The sequence below is a fragment of the Silene latifolia genome, chromosome 3 (genome assembly GCF_048544455.1).
Source record: "Silene latifolia isolate original U9 population chromosome 3, ASM4854445v1, whole genome shotgun sequence".
NCBI classification, from domain to species: domain Eukaryota; kingdom Viridiplantae; phylum Streptophyta; class Magnoliopsida; order Caryophyllales; family Caryophyllaceae; genus Silene; species Silene latifolia.
The window spans coordinates 116,504,034-116,523,336 of record NC_133528.1 but is presented as its reverse complement, the minus strand read 5'-3'; the positions used below and the strand labels follow the sequence as shown (position 1 = coordinate 116,523,336).

The 19,303-nt window shown below is 37.4% G+C and overlaps 1 protein-coding gene across 1 annotated transcript; it reads left to right on the top strand.

Annotated features, from left to right (window-relative positions):
- The first annotated feature begins 13,526 nt into the window (after positions 1-13,526).
- Positions 13,527-18,016, top strand: LOC141649548 (uncharacterized). The gene is made up of 10 exons (XM_074458235.1): positions 13,527-13,866; positions 13,934-14,482; positions 14,625-14,852; positions 14,953-15,362; positions 15,529-15,595; positions 15,688-15,917; positions 15,969-16,329; positions 16,412-16,524; positions 16,875-17,170; positions 17,500-18,016. Exons 1-10 carry the CDS (start codon positions 13,527-13,529, stop codon positions 18,014-18,016), a joined length of 3,111 nt encoding a protein of 1,036 aa, XP_074314336.1.
- Positions 18,017-19,303: the final 1,287 nt, after the last annotated feature.

Here is a 19,303-nt window from a genome sequence, read left to right as displayed (position 1 = left end):
AATTGTTTGCTAATTACATGTCTACCGACTTAGTCTAATTCTCACATGCTAGGATTAATCTAATGGATGTTGCATTGCATGCATATAGCCGACGATATATCGAGTATGAATAACTTCCCTAATCATTAGTAGAGGCCGCTATCGAGGCGGGCGGGATTAGGTGTTCGATCAAAAGAGCTTCCTAATACGTACCCTCACCCCTTACTCCAGATCTCCGTGAGCACCCGTGTTCATTGGCATCCACGAGAGTCATTCTAGACATAGAATGCTAAGGGTAACGATTGCTTAGTGTTCATGTCACTACTTTGTGTCTTGACATGACACGAGGTACTCGAACGGTTCCAATTTCCCATAAAAATTGGTGGCGACTCCATACAAAATGCAAACGCTTGTTTTCGAGCCCCTTCACCAAGCGCCCCCGTGGGCGGCCCGCTGTCCACACACATGTATGCACATCAAAACACCAATTATGTTAATTCTAGGAATAATCAATTAATGCAAAGTTTCTTGTCATTTGACTCAACGTGATTAACATTCCTAATTCCGTACCTCATGCCGCGCATATACCGCGTCAAATCCACCACATGATCACGCATGTGTTTCCATATCCGTTCCCATCCATCATCAACCCATCCACTTATACGGAAGGTCACGATCACTATCATGCAAAGACCACTCACTATGCGACACATAACTTACATGTTTCATCTTACTTTTACAAAACAAAACAAATCACGCCGATTAACACATTTCCAACAAGATTATCACCTCATTTGTCATCCAATTACTCATGTTAAATCACAATTTCCATTTAATTGCAACATGCAACTCAAGATGATCAAACGTAAACAATTCACAAGGGCTCATTCATATGGGGTCAACATATTTATCCGAAACAAACCAACCAATATAAATCACGAAAATAAGGGTATACACCCCATACTAGGTCGAGTATCGACAAAACAAGGGTCAAAGCAGACCACTCGGTCGAGTATAGGAGGCCACTCGGCCGAGTAGGCGGCCACTCGATCGAGTGCATGGTGCACTCGGTCAAGTGCCACCTGGGCAGAATGTTTTCATTCTCTAACTCGTTCCCAAGCTTTCCTATTTCATCACTCAATTAGGCACTACAACTAGATCACGATGTATACCGTGGGTGTTTCACTTGACGATTGGGAGGCAACTTCACAAACATCTATACTACCGCTCATAGAACAAAATTTCACCAACTACTTTCACACGCCATGCATGCATACTTAAATCAAACGGTTACGCTATCTACACCAATGATCTAGTACCTCAACAGTATGATTGAAATCCATTATATGCCACACTCTTACTCTCATGACCGCGAAAACCAAGCTTGGTAATACTAAATCCACAAATTTATCTCACAAATAACATTCCCCGAAAACTCGACTTTAAAAGGGAAATCTCGTCTCTTTGTCTCACAAAATAACATCCCCCAAAAAAGGCCGACGTCGGCATAATAATATGATCATCACTTACCATATCACACATGTACACTAACTTTCAAATAGTTTCGCCATACATTCCTCACTACGACCTTTACTAGACATATTGCACCCTCAATTCTCCTTGATCACCTTAAATTCAGCCTAATATCTTCTTATATTCCTATTTCATAAATCTTTGCTATCATCTTTCAATTCTCGGCAATCCTTGAATTCAATTTACATATTCTCACAATTATGAACAACCCAAATTATCACTTTATTCTACTCTTAGATGCTTCAATTGCTTTGTCACAGTTCCACCATTCAATCTCATTTATTTATCAACTCAAGATTTCCAAGTCATGTTCAACCACAATATCCCTCAACATACAACCTAACCTCACTCACTATGCATAAGTTCAATTAATCAACAAAGGTTCGACCTAGATCACACATCACTCATTGTCCTATTGTGTAATACTCCGTATTTATAAGTCTTGGGGTACTCTATCGAGTAGGCCTTACTCTTTCGAGTAAGGGTAAGTTGCGAAATAAAATAGTTTCTGACCTGTTGGGTACTCGATCGAGTAACTGGGGTACTCGATCGAGTAAGGGGGTACTCGATCGAGTACCTTGGGTACTCGATCGAGTGTCCGGTTTTACGGGAAGTTTTCTCGGGTTTTGTTAATTATGCGATTAAGGTATTTAAACATAGTCGTCATTGTTTTAAATCACTTTTACAAAACCTAAAACCCTGTTTAAGAGAGAAAGCAACCAGTTCATCTTCCTAATCGCATTATTAGCAATACCCGGAGTTTGGAAGGTCAGTTCTCGTCGTTGGTTATACCGTTGAGTTCCTTGCGTCTAGGGTAAGATCTATGTACCCTTTTTATTGTCTTTCCTTTAATTTGGTTAAACCCTAATTTAGGGATTTGGGGGTTTTTGTGTAGATTGTGATTCGGTAGTGTTTGTATGTTTGTATGATAGGAGGAGGTTTTGTAGAAGAGCCTTTTGATACAAAATTTGTAGAGACCGTCTGATAATTATGCTTTCCAGGTAGGATTTCCTACTCAGTATTAGTCCCATAATGGGATATTGGTGATGTGTTGTATTTGGTTGTTTGATATGATGATTGTACTGTGTTTGTGGTTGTGATTGCTGTTGATGGTTCTCGAGATGCGTTCTCGGCTGAGTGGGGTCACTTGCGGGAGTGACTTCACGCCCTAGTTTCGCCCTTCGTGGAACCCGCCACGGAAGGGGATGTGCACATTAATGGACAGGGTTATCGCTCGGTATGATGAGCGGGGCTTAGGTGGGAACGGCTGCGGTCCCACACTGGCAGGGCTGGTCCAGTGGACAGTCAGTATTGAGATGATGGGAATTGGTTGGTGGTGTGTGTGTGTGTGTGTGTGTGTGTGTGTGTGTGTGACAGTTCAGCTGTCTGTTTATCTTATTATTGTTATCTATATTGATTGTGTGATTAGTACTGACCCCGTTTAAATGTTTTAAAAACTGTGGTGATCCATTCGGGGTGGTGAGCGATTGCTTGCGGTATATCTTGGATACGCGTGGGATCTAGCTGGGGATGGAGTCATCACATATCAGAGTCTTTAGTCTTCCGCTGTGTTTATTAGAACAGTTCCTTTCAGTTGGTTTATAGTTTGAGAACAGTTGTATTTTGCTTACAGTTGGTTTTGTAAATGTAATCGCTTAAACTTATTTAATAAAGTGTGTTTCTTCATTGTCTTATGATTATCATGCCTCGGGTAACCGAGATGGTAGTATCCTTATACCTGAGTGGTCCTGGTAAGGCACTTGGAGTATGGGGGTGTTACATATTGTCCATAAGGTCATTTCATGTAATTAACTCACTCACTCGCAACTTTGTATGGGCTAACTCATCTTCCTAGTGTTTCCAAATTCCCAACTTGATGTTTATACATAATTCCACACTACAACCCTTCACCTAAATCCCTTAAATGCATCAATATCGCTATGCAACGAGACACGCACTATATACGAATAATTACCGTTCCATGTTCTCTTACTCACAATACTTACAATACTACTTAATCATCATTCAAGATTTAAAATGATAGTATTTATTCCATGACTTACCACTAATAACCTTATACATGTACCTCTCTACTTAACTCAAATCCACACTACTTACTCAATTTTACCTCAATTCCAGTAAAACACTTGTTTCCCATTCATAACCTTCAAGATATCACACTCATTAATCACACATTATTAGCATTTTGCTCCTTATCTTAATCAGTTTGCCGATTCACTCCCGTCTCACATCCCCTCAATCACAAGTCTATATATCCTCACTCATCAAAATCATAGAATTCACAAGGTAAGCTAAACATTGACTCATGCATAAACAAAATAACACATTTTCAACAAAATTGCAACACTGTGAAGAAAGGAAACCTTATTTAAATATGAAAATGTAAAATTTAATCATATACCCTATGGTATAAAAAAAAATTGCCAAAAATTTAAGATGAGATTCTCGAATTAAGGCAATGCATCATATTATTAACGAGATTAGAAGCTTGTTACTCAATTAAATCCGGAAAACTTTAAAACAAGATTTTCAAATTGGAAAATCATACCTAGCATCATCGTACAACATTTAGACCAACACAATATTACATCAACAAAGACTAATCACCAAGAAATAATTAGGTCACGTTTGAAGGCAGAGATCCGAATTGTTCATTTTAAAATAAATTTCAAAAGATTTGCGCAACGCCTTAAAATGAAATTTTAATTCAAAATGATACATGCCGTTACTACCAAGGATAATAGCCTCCTTGGTTAATTAAAGTAAGTTTCAAACGCAAACAAATCAAAGTTTAAGAATGAACCTTAAAGTTTCAAAATTTTCAAGACAAAATTAGCAATAAGAACCAAACTTTGGTCCTTGCTAAACCATTAATCCAAGCAATAAATGCAAGATCAAATTATCGACTCAAGAACTATACTTTCGAGTTCATAAAAAAAATTTGGTTAAAATTCAACATGAAAACTTCATATTCGACATCATAAATGACGAAAAAGGTGATTAATATCATTAATCAAATAAAACATGTCATTAATTGGCAAATTTGAAGGAATTAGCACTGGTTTAAACAAAATAAAGTTGTGAAAAAAAGAGGAAAGAAAACATCGCATACATGTTGAAATCATTCAATTTAAGGGACTAAAATAGGGTAAAAACTTGAATTCGAGAAACAAACAATCAACAATGAAGTTTGCAAGCAATATGGTCTTAAAGAATGAATAAAGAGATAAAATAATGCAATAATGTAATTTTTTTGCGAAATTCACAACCCAGACAGTGGCACTCGGTCGAGTGCTGAGTCTACTCGGTCGAGTGACGGGTACTCTGTCGAGTACTAGCTCGTACTCGGCTGGGTGCCTCTCTTATGGTTTGCAATTCCCGACTCACAAACATTACTTTTATACTAACGACTAATCTACTAATCAATCATTACTAATCACATTCTAACTCGTAATAATCATTCATTAAGGCACTTTATACATATGAATACTCACATCCAATTTTCACACGATAGATGCACCACATCATAAATTACGATATCATGCAAAACTTATCGACTTTTTATAGCAAACATGTAATCACGCCACCTTTCACATATCATCATGCATCGAATAGACCCATATATAAGGCAAGGAACTAAACTATGATCACAACTACATGTAATCAAGCAACATTTCATTTCAGTAAATAAATCATGTCAGATGCTAAGAAAAATTCATATTACGCATACAATAATGCAACATGTCACGTTACGTATCCCGACTCGTAACCACCCACGTAGTGACCAACCGAAACAATAGGATCTAGTTTTGAAATGAGGAATCCTTCTCACCCAAAACTGACCTCCTATTGCATTCAAGTCGGGTTCATTTTATTAGACACCTTAGATTCATTTTATTTCATTGGTTTAGGTTCAAAAATCGTCGCTCTGATACCACTTTGTAACACCCCAACTATCCGGCCAAGATAATTGGAGCGTTACCATCTCGGTTTCCCGAGGCAGTGAAATCGGAATTACAATTAAGGAACTTTATTAAATAAATAACAAGTTTAGTTATAACAAAATATAAACTAATGAATAAATAAAATACAACTCGTCTATGGCTATGTCATCTACCTAGTGACTATGTACTCGACTCCAAAGTCCGTAGCGCGGCCCGAATTCCGATCACGTCAACAAACAATTATGTACTTAACCTGCTCCCTATATGACCAAAGAATATCATATGGATCGACGCAGGCCACCCAAAGAAAAGTGAGAATGCACAGACACAACAAACGTCAGTAACGATAAGAGAAAGTTTGACACGACTCAAGTGCGTGAGTCAACAATATGACCATGATATGAATGACATACAATTATCCAACTGTCACGCCGGTACCGGGACAGGCCCAGACGTACCCACAACCACTGGTGCCAGGAACACGCCCACGACAGCATACTCACACAAGGTACTCCGAACACGTCGGTGGTACCGGGCCCAAGAGCGACTTGGGTCTTCTGCCAGACGTCGTGCCTCACCCACACGCGTCCCTCCAAGACTCAAGTCATTAATGTGCACATTCCTATTTGGGGTGGGAAACCCCAATAAGCGACTCAAGCGAAAGAGGTATCACAACTGCCTTCCGTCTCCATAGGACAAGTAACCAACCAACACCGCAATATCCTCCAATATACGTGACAAAGACAATAAAAGCGAGGTACCGTATAACATGCCAATTACCGACTCATTAAATGCAATTAATGACAAACAACTCATTTAACAAATAGACACATTATCGAAACTGAGTAGGATAAACCTACCTTTTCGCAAGCTCCATAAGCAAACCCGATCCAATAATAATTCCACTGCATAAAATCGTCACCTAATTAAAGTAATGAAATATATTTAATTACTAACTAATCTAATTAAATTAAATACGAATTAATTAATTAAATATAAACCCGTCTTAAGTAAGCTATTTAAATCTCGACACATATCCGTTATTTAATAAATCCCATCTTAAAATCTAACTAAATTAAATATATATAATTACATAAACAAAACATCGTCTTAAAACTATACAAATTCCGTCTTAAAACTACCCGAACCACCACCATGGCTCACCACCGTGGGCCACCTTCGACCATGGTGGTCGGCCGCCACCACAGCCACCCAAGGCAGCAGCCACGAGGCCACCACCAGCCGCCAATAACAAGCAACAACAACAAGCAAAACCGAACAACAACACCAACACCACACACGACACCCGCCTTTTAACACCACCATACAGCCACCATCGGCCACCACGGTTGACACCAGCCATCACCACCGTGTCCCTGCCCCTAGTCGACACCAACAACAACCCACACGACCACCACAACTACAAACGCGACAACAACAACAACAATGACAACAACCACAAAACAATCCGTACAACCCTCTTTTACCACCTATTTCCGACACCTACAGCCACCCAATCTACCACCAAAGACCACCACTAGCTTTTCCTCACTACCCTTGACAAAATCCACCCAATACCACCCCAAGTCAGTCATGTGTTAAGGGTTAAAAATCCGTTTTAAGATCGTCGCACAAAACAGCTATAAACATGTATATATATACTCGGTCAAACCCCTAATTGGGTGGTCAATGGGGTCCGTGGATGGTCAACGGTGGTCTGTGGCGGGTCAAGGTCGAGTCGGGTTAAATAAAATAATATAAAAAACTAGTGTGAGACGGTTTACCTTACGATCTCGAGGCGGAGGGACAAAATCTCCATTTTCTCTTCCTTTTTCTCTCTTCCTCTCATCTCTCATGTTTGAGGATTTTGTGGGATTACATTAGGTTAGGGTGGGATGGATAAGGTAGGATGAAGTATATATATGGTGAGTGCGGTATACGTATACATGTATCGTATCCCGAATTATTATTATTATTATTATTATTATTATTATTATTATTATTATTATTATTATTATTATTATTATTATTATTATTATTATTATTATTATTATTATTATTACTACTATCATTATTACTATTATTACTATTATTATTACTATCATTATTACTATTATTACTACTATCCTTATTACTATTATTACTACTATCGTTATTACTACTATTATTATTACTATTATTATTACTATCATTATTACTATTATTACTACTATCCTTATTACTATTATTACTACTATCGTTATTACTACTACTATTATTATTATTACTACTATTATTACTATTATTATTATTATTATTATTATTATTATTATTATTATTATTATTATTATTATTATTATTATTATTATTATTACTATTACTATTACTATTACTATTACTATTATCATTATTATTATTATTATCATTATTATCATCATCATCATTATTATTATCATCGTCATCATTATTATTAGGGTAAATTGATAAACACTATCAACTTTAGCCCTCTTTTTCATAATCAATACCAATATAATCAATAATTAATAAACAGCACCAAAATATTAACTTTTTTCTACAATAGCTACCAAGTCGCCTTCTTACTCTAGTTTTTTTTCCTATTTTAAAGGTGCTTTCATCTAAGAGAGGGATTTTGAAGGTGGGTGAGTGGACATTTGTATTTGAATAATGGCTTTTTGGACTTTTTTGAGTAGGTTAAGATTGGATTTTTAGGCGACTTGGTACCTTTCATAGAAAAAAAAAGTTAATATTTTGGTACTGATTACTTATTATTGATTATGTTTGTACTGATTATGAAAAATGGTCCTTATATTGATATTGTTTATCAATTAACCCTTATTATTATAATCATTATTATTATTATTATCATTATTATTATTATTATCATTATCATTATTATTATTATTATTATTATTATTATTATTATTATTATTATTATTATTATTATTATTATTATTATTATTATTATTATTACCTGGATAAGGTCATCCACTATCCAAAAGTTCTAAGTAAGAGGTGAAGGTGCGTATTGGGAAGCTCTTTAATCGAACACCCAATCCCGCCCGTGGTAGCGGCCTCTACTGATCGATCTTGGTTTGTTAAGTGAAAAAGATGATAAAACGGGTAAAATGCATGAATGCGCATCCACAAATTTAAACCGAACATGTGAAATTTGCTATGTCGGTTGTTTATCCAAGTATGTAATAATTGATGTCGAGTTTGATTTTAAAAGTTGATTTGCATGTAAAGACGGAAATTAAACATCCATTTACCAGGTTAGGTTTACGGTGCTTAACACAATCCATTTGTCTAAAAAGGGTGTGTTTAAAAATGTAAAATGTAAAATATAAAATTGTCTATCTTATCCGTCATGTATTCGAGTTAACGAAATTGAGATCGTCCTAGATAAGTGCTGGAAATGGAATATAAGAAATGTCAGACAGCCTTTGAGGCGCGAGCCTATGGGCGGGTGTAAGGGGGATACGCTGTTTTATAAAAGATGAAGAACACAAGGGCATTGGGGCACGGGTCAGACAGCAGCCCAAATGACCCTTTATGGTTTTGCGAAAGGTTTTTAAAACCGTTTAAAAGGACGTTAAAATGCTTTTGTAGAAAAGGTTGTTAAAACTGCGTTTGTGTTAAAGTGTGGAAAATGACTCGGAATATTCATCATTATGTTGATGATATACATCGTCGGATTTGAATTTGCAAGTTTGACATGAATAGTTTTGTAAATAAACATGTAAAATGTATTTGCTCAACCGTTTCATCCCCGTACTCGAATTAAATCGACATGGCACATATGTTAGCCAAGGGTGACTTGCAATAAGGTTAAGACAAGGAGAAAAATAAGATGAAATAAAATGAAAAGTGCTTGATATGAACTAATTATATTAATTTCAGTGGTTTGTAATTAGTCAAAGTTTATCATCGCACTCGAGATTAAACCGACATGATATGTAGAAAAAAGGATGATTATGAATATGACCAAAATGCGTGCACATGTAAATAAAAGAGGAAAGTTGTTAAAATGAGGAAAAAAGTGTTAAAATACTCTTTAATGTGTAATTAACCAAATAATGTCACCCAATCACGGAATTAACCGTCATTGTATAACAAATCATTGGTGATTATGATTTATGGTTAAAAATATTTATCATAAAAATAATTTGAAATGTTAAAAACCGTTTTAAGAAAGGAAAGAAAAACGAAATAAAACATTGTGGAATGATGAACTCAAACACGTTGAGTTCTTACCAGAGAAGCCATATGAGGCGCGATTCCCTAGGCAAGGCAACATGCTCCTGTCTCCGACCAAAACTGGGTTTTGGCTCGATCTTTCCAAGTTTTGAATCGTGTTATGCATGTGTTATGATTAATGTCATAAAAACAATAAAAGGAACATCAAATAAGAGGATTAATTACACACTCATACTTACAGGTTCGGTTGCTTGACGAGAAATCGACAAAGTGTAAAACTTGGGAGTCTGAAAGCTCGATTTAAAAAAAACCGTTTTGTAAATATGGAATGTTGCTTTGCTTTAGTGTGAGTGTAGTTGGTCGAAATGGTAAGCCAAGTGTGTTTAATGCACGATGACGGTACCAAACAATGTGTAAGGCTTGTGTTTTCAATCGGTAGGTCGAAAACATGTGCCGGTTTTTGACCTTAGAAGTCGAGGTTTTGAATTTTAAGGGAGAAAGAAGGGCCGGACTCTCACATGGTTGTAAATGGTGGTGTTTGGAGGGTATTTATAGAGGAATGTGTGGTGTTGTGCATTTTGGGCGACGTGGCCATGTTGGCCACCCAAAGCGGCGCGAGCATGTGGGCGATACAAGAATTATCCTGTCCTTTTCGCAAATTTGGAATTTGTGTTTTGTTCTATCCTAGGTTTTTGTAGGATGTGTTTTGTGGTTGATTATATTTGCTTAGGTATGTAAATTTGTGTTTGGGTGTTTACTAGGGTGGGTGTTTTCTGTTTGACTCGGGTTTGATTTTGTGTTGAGTCGGAATTTGAATTTTGAGTCAATTTTTAGTCCGGTGTCGGTTTTGTCTATAATTAGTGTCATTGTGACCCCGTCGCCATGCATAAAACACTCCAGGTATTTTTGAAATGTTTTAAAATATTTTTCATTTTCAAAATCGTTTTTTTTATCTTTCTGACACGTAGTTATACAAACGGTCGATCAAACGTAGCGATTTCTGAAACATGTTATAGTCCGATAATCATCGAATGTTTGTTGCGGATTTTACAGATACTAGGTATCTACAGATCCCTATGGTGTTTAGTGCCATATGAAATGATAAGTCTCGAGTTCTCTACAAAATTAAAGGTCAAAGGTCATCCCAAGCTCAACAAGGTGGTATAACAAAAGGTTTTTGGGAATGAAATGCTCAATTTTATTCAATAAAAGAAAGTGGATTTGACTTGCATTCAAAATGTGACCTCATTTCTACTTCCACATTTCACATTTCAGAACTCAAGATGGGGTTTGTCCCTTCCTTGCTAATGTCCTTTGTTTTCCCCAATCGCTTATTAGGCAACCGGTTAACCTTTAGACAATAGCGTTTCGGGGTGATAGTCACTTTGAATTTGGGTGGTTGAATTCACAACCATGTGGGGGCCCAACTCAATGGATCCCTCTCGAAAGCACATCGAAGTGGTACATCTCCATCAAAACGACTTAATTTCGCACATTTCAACATTTCAAAGCACTTGAGGTTTCCTTGGCAACTAAAATGATTCAAGGCCACCTAGACAAGTTAATCAAGTACGTTCACATCATAGGGTTAGTTAGGAGACTCACATGCAAACTCTTGACTAGGCTTTAGCTTATGAGTCAAAAGATACTAGTAGTATCCTATCTAGGGTGTCTTGAATGTATTCTAATAGACAATGTTTTAAGGAGAAAAATTAGCTATGAAGGCCTATGTGCACTTGTCATGGTTCTCAATTAGGTTTCCAAAAATCTTAAATGCAACTATATGCCATAATGCAACTAACATCTATACAATTCTAATGCACATAAAACTATCCAACTAAATGCCATATAATCCTAAACGCATACTCCTAACATCACATAGTTGCAAACCACAATATCAAAAATTCACCACATTGTCATTAACATAAGACTAGGGAGAAGAGATTGGAGTTATCATACTATACGGTTCTTCATAAATCCTTTAAAGGTGTCTCAAATGTGATGTAGTCTTTATGTGAAAAGAGTAACAAACACACAAGTATATACAATTCTACACTACTAAAGTAAACAACATGTTTTTTTGTTTTTGTAATTTTTCAAATTTTTAGGGGTTTTGTTTTTATGAAATTAAACAACATATTTTTTAAGTTTTTGCAAAAAAAAATCAGATTTTTATAAGTATTTGGAATATAAATTTTCATCGCCCATTTGTTTCCGGACATTATCCTCAATGTACAACGTAGGAGTCGGAAATATAAAAAAGACATATTTTTGTATTTTTGAAATAAGTTTTATTTTGAAAATAAAGAACATGTTTTTGTATTTTAAAATATTTGAAATTGAAATACGAATGCAAGATGCAATGCGTGATATGAATGAATGTATGATCTATGTAAATGTAAGGGCTACATGTTATATATTATAAGTGATGCAATCTAAACTAAACTAAGTGATGCATGTTTTCCTTTAATTAGAAAGCTAATTTGAATTAGCTTAAGTTACTTATGATCAAACCTCCCCAAACCGGTTTAAATATTATTTATAGTGTTGTCAAAAATGAGGTTTGGTCATGAGTGACCATGCATGAATGCATGAATTAAATGCAACTAACTACATGAATTATATGACATATATTACAATGCAACCTATGTTATTTAAACAATATAATGCAAGTATCAATGCAAGTTAGTAGAACATTAAAGCAAGCATAAGAACTAGACAAAGTAAAAGGAGGTGCTTACAATCACATTCATGTCCCCGGTTTGGATGCTATGCTAGCCATCTTCCACCATCGGGCAATCATCCCTTCCTTTTGTGCCTTTTGATCTTCACACCCCATTTCCCACATCACCATTGTCATTTATCTTGACATCTTTTTCCTCAATACCTTTATCATTGTTGCCATGATACCATCGTCCTCACTTCTTTCTTGCTACCCACTTCATTATTCATCTTAATACATGTACACACTTATATTGGGGCTCTTGTGGATATAGGAGGTTGTAAAAATGAGGATATGAGAGGGAGTTTAGCAATTTGTGTTCTAATGGGGGAAATTATTGTAAGCAACATCTCATTTCCACCAATGCGGGATGATTTGGGTTGTGTTTTAAGGTATTGGAGATGTGGGTTTTGTGTTAGGGTGGAAAAAGGGCTTTGTGTTTGTGTTGTGTTTTAGGAATTAGGAAGGAAAGAAGAGGTTACCGTGCTTTAAATGGTCGAAGCAGGGGAGCTCCCACAAAGTCCTTCACAGTTGGGCTCCTACGAGCCATGTAGCTGCTCCCACGAGCTCGTCTCACCTCCCAGGAACTATGCTGGAGGGTATATTTTTTTCACAAAGAAGGTCAACTCCCACGAGCCATGTAGCTGCTCCCACGAGCTCCTCTTAGCTCCCGGGAGCTATGCTGTGTGTGAATGTTTTTCACAAAGGAGCTCTCACGAGCTCGGCAGCAGGATTCATTTTTTTCTTTGCTTTTGGTTCAAGCTCCCACAAGCTATGGCCAACTCATAGGGACTCTTCTCTTAGCTTGTCAAACCTTCTTTTCTCTAACTTCCTAGCATGGGATTGCGCTCCATAGACTTGTCTAGCCTAGGTATATGCTTTCCCACACTCGATTTTTCGCATTCTACACACTTCGAACACATTTAGTGACCCTCCCTCACTTGCTCTCATGCAAAAATTAGTGAACGCATGCAAATTACACTAAATGAAATGTAATGTAAAGTAAGAGGATAGGATATTAATTGCAATTTGAACTAATTTGATGTTTTCTTAGAGAGAGAGAGAGAAAGAGAGAAAGAGAAAAAAAGAAAATGCTCTAGGGTTTAGGCGATTTTGGGATCTTCCTGCAAATGGCAAGGAAAAAAATCACAAAAAATCCTCCTAAACCTAAGAAATCTAAAGCAAAAACTCGTCTTTATTTTGGTAATTGCTCTGATCTACACTTGGATATGGATACTTCTGCAGTTTCCTCATCCTTAACAGTACCGAATTCTGAGACAACAATGGCGGTTTCGAATACTGATTCTGAGACAACAGTGGCGGTTCCGCAATCCGAGGAGGCAAGAACAACACGTACTATGGGTGAAATTATGGGTATTCCAGTGATTAATCTTAGTGCTATAGTGGAGGATGCTCAGACTGATACGGAGAATGAAGATGATGATGGCGAAGGTTGGACTACGGTTTCTGGTAAGTCACAGTCTCCTTCCTCATATCCTAGCCATAAACTTGTCTGGTATACTTCAATTAACACTAGATGATGTTCAACCTGAGATTGAATACTGGTCTTCTGCGGTGGTCTGTTATGTCCTGGAGGGTAACTCTCCATGGGAGCTTCTATCTGGTTTTATTAATCGCTTATGGGGCAAATATAAATATGATAAGATTTCATTTCTTCCTAATGGGGCTTTTTTAGTTCATTTTCCTACCTTGGAATGCAAAACCTTGGTCCTGCAACAGGGTTTCCCTATGTTTAACAATAAACCCCTTATTGTTAAACCTTGGTCTGAGGAGTGTAGCTTGGCTAAGGAAAAGGTTAAATTTGTCCCTATTTGGGTGAGACTTTGTGGACTGCCTTTGAAATTTTGGGGTGCTTCTAGTCTGGCGAAAATTTCAACTCTCTTAGGAAAATTCATGAGATGTGATGCTGCAACAATGGAAAAAACCAAACTTGGGTATGCCAGGATTATGATAGAGGTTGAAGTGGGCCAAAAATTTCCAGATAAAATCTTTTTTAAAGATGCAAAAGGGAATGACATCAGTGTGTTGGTGGAGTATGAGTGGAAACCTGATGTTTGTGCTTCATGTAAGGGTATATATAGGACACATCACTGATGCCTGTAAGAAACATGTTACTACTCAGCTTCCACCAAAAATTCGTCAGGAATGAAGGCCAGTGAAGAAGCCTACTGCAATCCCTGCTAAAGAATCTTCTGTTGCTATTGTAGCTCCTACTGGTGGCACTACAGTAACCTACGTGGTGGCCACACTAGCAGCTTCTGGAGGATTATCTAGGCAGGATGGCCATCATGTGTCTCCAATCACTACTGTATCCACTTTGGTAAGGCAAGAATTTCAAACTTCTACTATTGTGAGGCCTCTAGGTTCTCCTACATATGCTGAAGTTGTTAGTCCTAAGGGGCATGGGAATGGGGGACTGAGTATCTCACCTGACAGTAATTTAGATGGATAACATTGGTAGTTGGAATGTGAGGGGTATGAATAAACTTTCTAAGCAGCTTGAAATAAAAAGATTTTTGCATCAGAATAATGTAGGCTTATATGGTTTAGTAGAGACTAAAATAAAGACCATTGATTGTACTGGTATGTTGTCTTCTTTTGGTCAGCAATGGAGAGGAGTGAGCAATATTCAGTATCATCCTGGGGGTAGGATTTGGCTTATTTGGTTGGATCATATTTTCAATGTTAATGTGATAAGTATGTCTGATCAACAAATTACTGCTAGAGTTGTAGAAATTGCTTCTGGAAATGAGTTTCTTTTCTCTGTTATTTATGGTTCCAATGATGATGGGGAGAGATTATTATTATGGGATGATCTTAAGGGACTCAAGGATAATTGGAATGGACCTTGGAGCATGTGTGGGGACTTTAACAATCTTTTGGACTTTAATGAAGGGATTGGGAGGCCTGTTTTTTGGAATGAAATTGTGCATTTTAAGGAATGTGTATCTTATTGTGAGATGATGGACTTGCAAATTCAGGGTGCCTATTTTACTTGAAACAACAAACATGATCCCTCCTCTAGGGTTTTTTCTAGATTAGACAGATTTTTGGTTAACTCTGACTGGCTAAACCTTTACCCTGACTCTGATTCTTATTTCCTGCCTGAAGGTTTGTTTGACCACAACCCTTACATATGCTATAGGAGAGTGGTTAGGCAAATTAGACCCCATTTCAGGTACTTTAATATGTAGGATCAGGATGCCCATTTCAAGGAGACAATCAAACATCATTGGGGCAAAAAGGTTACTGGATCTTGGATGTTTCAAGTGGTCACTAAACAAAGGAGCCTTAAATATCCCTTGAAACAACTTAATAGGAACAGATTTTCTGATGTGGAGAAAGTAGTGGAGATTGCTAAAATCAGACTTACTGATCTGCAAATTCAAATGCATAATGATCCTACTAATCCTGTTATTTTAGAATCTAAATCTGTTACTTCTGATGAGTATAGAGCTCTTGTTAAAGCTAACTTTTCCTTCCTCAGTCAGAAAGCAAAGGTTGCTTGAGTGTGTGAAGGTGATGACAATACCAGCTATTTTCACAATCAGATTAAGGCTAGACAGATGCACAATAAGATTCTGCAAATCCATGACAAGGAGGGTCTGCTACATACTTCTCCTCAGAATATTGAGCATGCTTTCCTTGATTATTACATTGATTTATCGGGTACTAATGCTCCTACTGCCTCTGTTCATACTCCCACTGTTAGAGCTGGCCCCCTCATCACTGATCACCATATTAATATCTTAATGAAGCCAGTTCACCCTGATGAAGTTAAAAATTTTATCTTTGCTATTCCTGCCACTAAGTCACCTGGTTCTGATGGGTTCAATAGCCAATTTTATAGAGACTCTTGGGATGTTATTGGTAGAGACATTACTGGAGCAGTTCTGGATTTTTTTGCTACTGGTACGTTATTGAAGTAGGTAAACACTAGCACTTTAACTCTTATTCCTAAAGTTAAAAATCCTACCAGTGTCCTTGAATATAGACTTATTGCCTGCTGTAATATCCTTTACAAGTGCATCACAAAAATCCTTTGCACTAGACTTGGAGAGGTTCTTCCTGATATTATCAATTGTAGCCAGGGAGGGTTTGTTAAAGGTAGAAATATAGTGGAAAATGTGTTGATTTGCCAGGACTTAGTGAGGCTTTATAATAGAAAGGTTGCCTCCCCCAGATGCCTTATTAAAATTGACCTTAGAAAAGCTTATGACACTATTGAGTGGAAATTCATTCATCAAATGCTCAAAGCTTTGAAATTTCCTAATTCTTTCATTAAACTGGTCATGGCTTGTGTGACCTCTCCCTCTTATTCTCTTAATGTCAATGGCAATTCCTTTGGATTTTTTCATGATAAGAGGGGTCTGAGGCAGGGAGATCCTTTGTCTCCTTTACTTTTCATTCTTTGTATGGAATACCTGTCTAGGATTCTATATATTGTGGCATAACAGGAGACTTTTAGGTTCCATCCAATGTGTGGGCATATAAGACTCAACCATCTTTTATTTGCGGATGATCTTTTAATGTTCTGCAAAGATAATGTGGAGTCTATTATGTGGTTGTTAAAGGCTTTCTCTACTTTTCCTTCATCTTCTGGGCTTTGTTTAAATAGAGATAAAACTGATATTTACTTCAATGGGTTAAGGAATGAAATTATGGAAGATATTATAAAGATTTCCGGTTTCAGAAGTGGAAAACTTCCTTTCAAATATCTTGGGGTACCTATCTCTTCTAAGAAAATCACTAAGTATGAAGGATAGAAACTCATTGAGAGAATTGTGACCAGAATAAGATCCTTGGGGGCAAGACACCTTTCTTATGCTGGCAGATTAGTGCTTGTGAAATATGTCCTAGCCACAATGCATTCTTACTGGGCTTCTATATTCCTCATTCCTGCTGGGATAATGAAGAAGGTGGATTCCATTTGTAGGAATTTTCTTTGGGGGGGCAAGGATGCTTATCTAAGATCTCCTAATGTTAGTTGGGATACATGCTGTTCTCCCAAGGATGAGGGTGGGTTAGGCTTGCAGAATGCCAGTCATTGGAATAAACTCTCATATGTAAGTATACTTCCAGGCTTGCTACAAAGAAAGATCATTTATGGGTTAAGTGGGTCAATCATGTCTATATGAAAGGTAATGACTGGAGGGACTATACTACCCCATCATATTGCAGCTGGTCTTGGAAGAAGATTATTCATGTTAAGGACATTTTCAAGCAAGGGTACACTAATGATTTATGGCAAAATCACACTTCTCCATATTTTGTTGCAGCTGGTTATCATTGGCTTAGAACTCAGACTGTCAAGGTTCCTTGGAGATTCCTCTGTTGGAACAACTTGAATGTACCTAAACATTCATTCATTTTCTGGGCCAGTCAGCACTGTAAACTCTTTACTCTTAATAGAATGGCGAGAATGGGACTGGGGACTATCACTACCTGTTTCATCTGTGGTCTGGAGGATCAAAGTCATGCCCATTTATTTTATAATTATGTGTATAGGAAGAAATGCGTTGGTCTTCTGCAGGATAAACTTCAGTTGATTTTCCCTGCAGATAATATGATCAAGTGGTATTCCTTAGGAAGAGGTTGAAGTGGTTTAAAAAGGATCTTTACTGGTGCTTGCTTTGTAGGTCTTACTTATGCCATCTGGAATGCTAGGAATCATGCTCGTATTTACTCTCATCTTGTTGCTCCCTGGGTGCTCGTGAATCAGCTTTGCAAGGATATCAAGTTGAGGTTTGAGCTAAGGAATAGAAGTCCTCTCAAGCAATATGATAAGGATTGGATAGAGATTATGTCTAAGGCGCTTATTTTATTTTTGTTCATTTCTGATTGTATTTGTAATAGTTAAAACTCATACTCTTCTTTGTACTCGATTCTTTAATTAATATATACTTACCCTTCACCAAAAAAAAAAAGAGGATAGGATATTTTTCAAACGGTGGTTTAAGAAAGGACTCCACCAAACATTAAATGCAAAGTTTCCAATCAACATTATCCATGTTACTCAATGCTCTCAACAACCAGTCAAAGGCTTGGGCACAATCCTCAAATAAGCAAATTTAGTACCATGGGCACTTCATTACAATGTGCACCTACTTCGGCATCCAAAGATCTTTGTCAAAGCCCCTCCTACCCTTCTTGGCACTAACCCTTGGGCCTTCTTGATGGTTTGACCCAAGTGTCTTGCATATCTTGCCAAAGTAAGAGAGGAATGGTCTTTCAAGCTTTTATGGCACTTGGGGCTTCTCCTCTCTTCCTTTGGCCCAATGGTTGAAGAGGTATGCTTGATTAGGCTTTCACTTGAGAAAAAGAGTGCTTGGGGGACAAAGAGTTGAGTGGCTAACTTCTCATAGATAGGGTCCCCAACATCTCTTTTCTTACCTTTTTTTTCTATGATTTCCCCACCAGATGGTCCACCATTTAGCAAAATGGCCTCTATATCATCAAGCACTCCCCCTGACAAGCTTAACTCACAATATTGAAGGCAACCACTTCCGCCACCATTCAAGGTGGCTTCAATGGCATCAACTTGAGCTTCCCAAGAGTCATTTGTAGACTCATCCCAACAAGGATATGCATTAAAGGGGTTAATATCACAAGAGTTACCAAGAGGCTCACCATGCTTCACCTACTCGTATTCCTTTGAAAGGGCATCCACAAAAGAAGATAATTTATTCTAATCCTCTATCACATCATCTTCCAATTCATCGTCCACTTTTGGTCCATAATCAATCGAGTCAAATTTGATGAAGAAGAACTCCTCGTACCACCCCTTGTCTGTTGACTTGCGCGCCAGTTTAAGGAAGCTCTATGTACCTTCTAGAGCTCTAAAGGAGATTCTTCCGTTCCCAAGGGAGCGGCATTCAAATCTATG

Coding starts and splice junctions, on each gene's coding strand:
- LOC141649548 (XM_074458235.1), top strand. CDS start 13,527: ATGGCAAGGAAAAAAATCACAAAAAATCCTCCTAAACCTAAGAAATCT. Junction 14,483..14,624: donor ACCTGATGTTTGTGCTTCAT/GTAAGGGTATAT, acceptor TTGCTATTGTAG/CTCCTACTGGTGGCACTACA. Junction 16,525..16,874: donor CCAGGGAGGGTTTGTTAAAG/GTAGAAATATAG, acceptor GTGGCATAACAG/GAGACTTTTAGGTTCCATCC.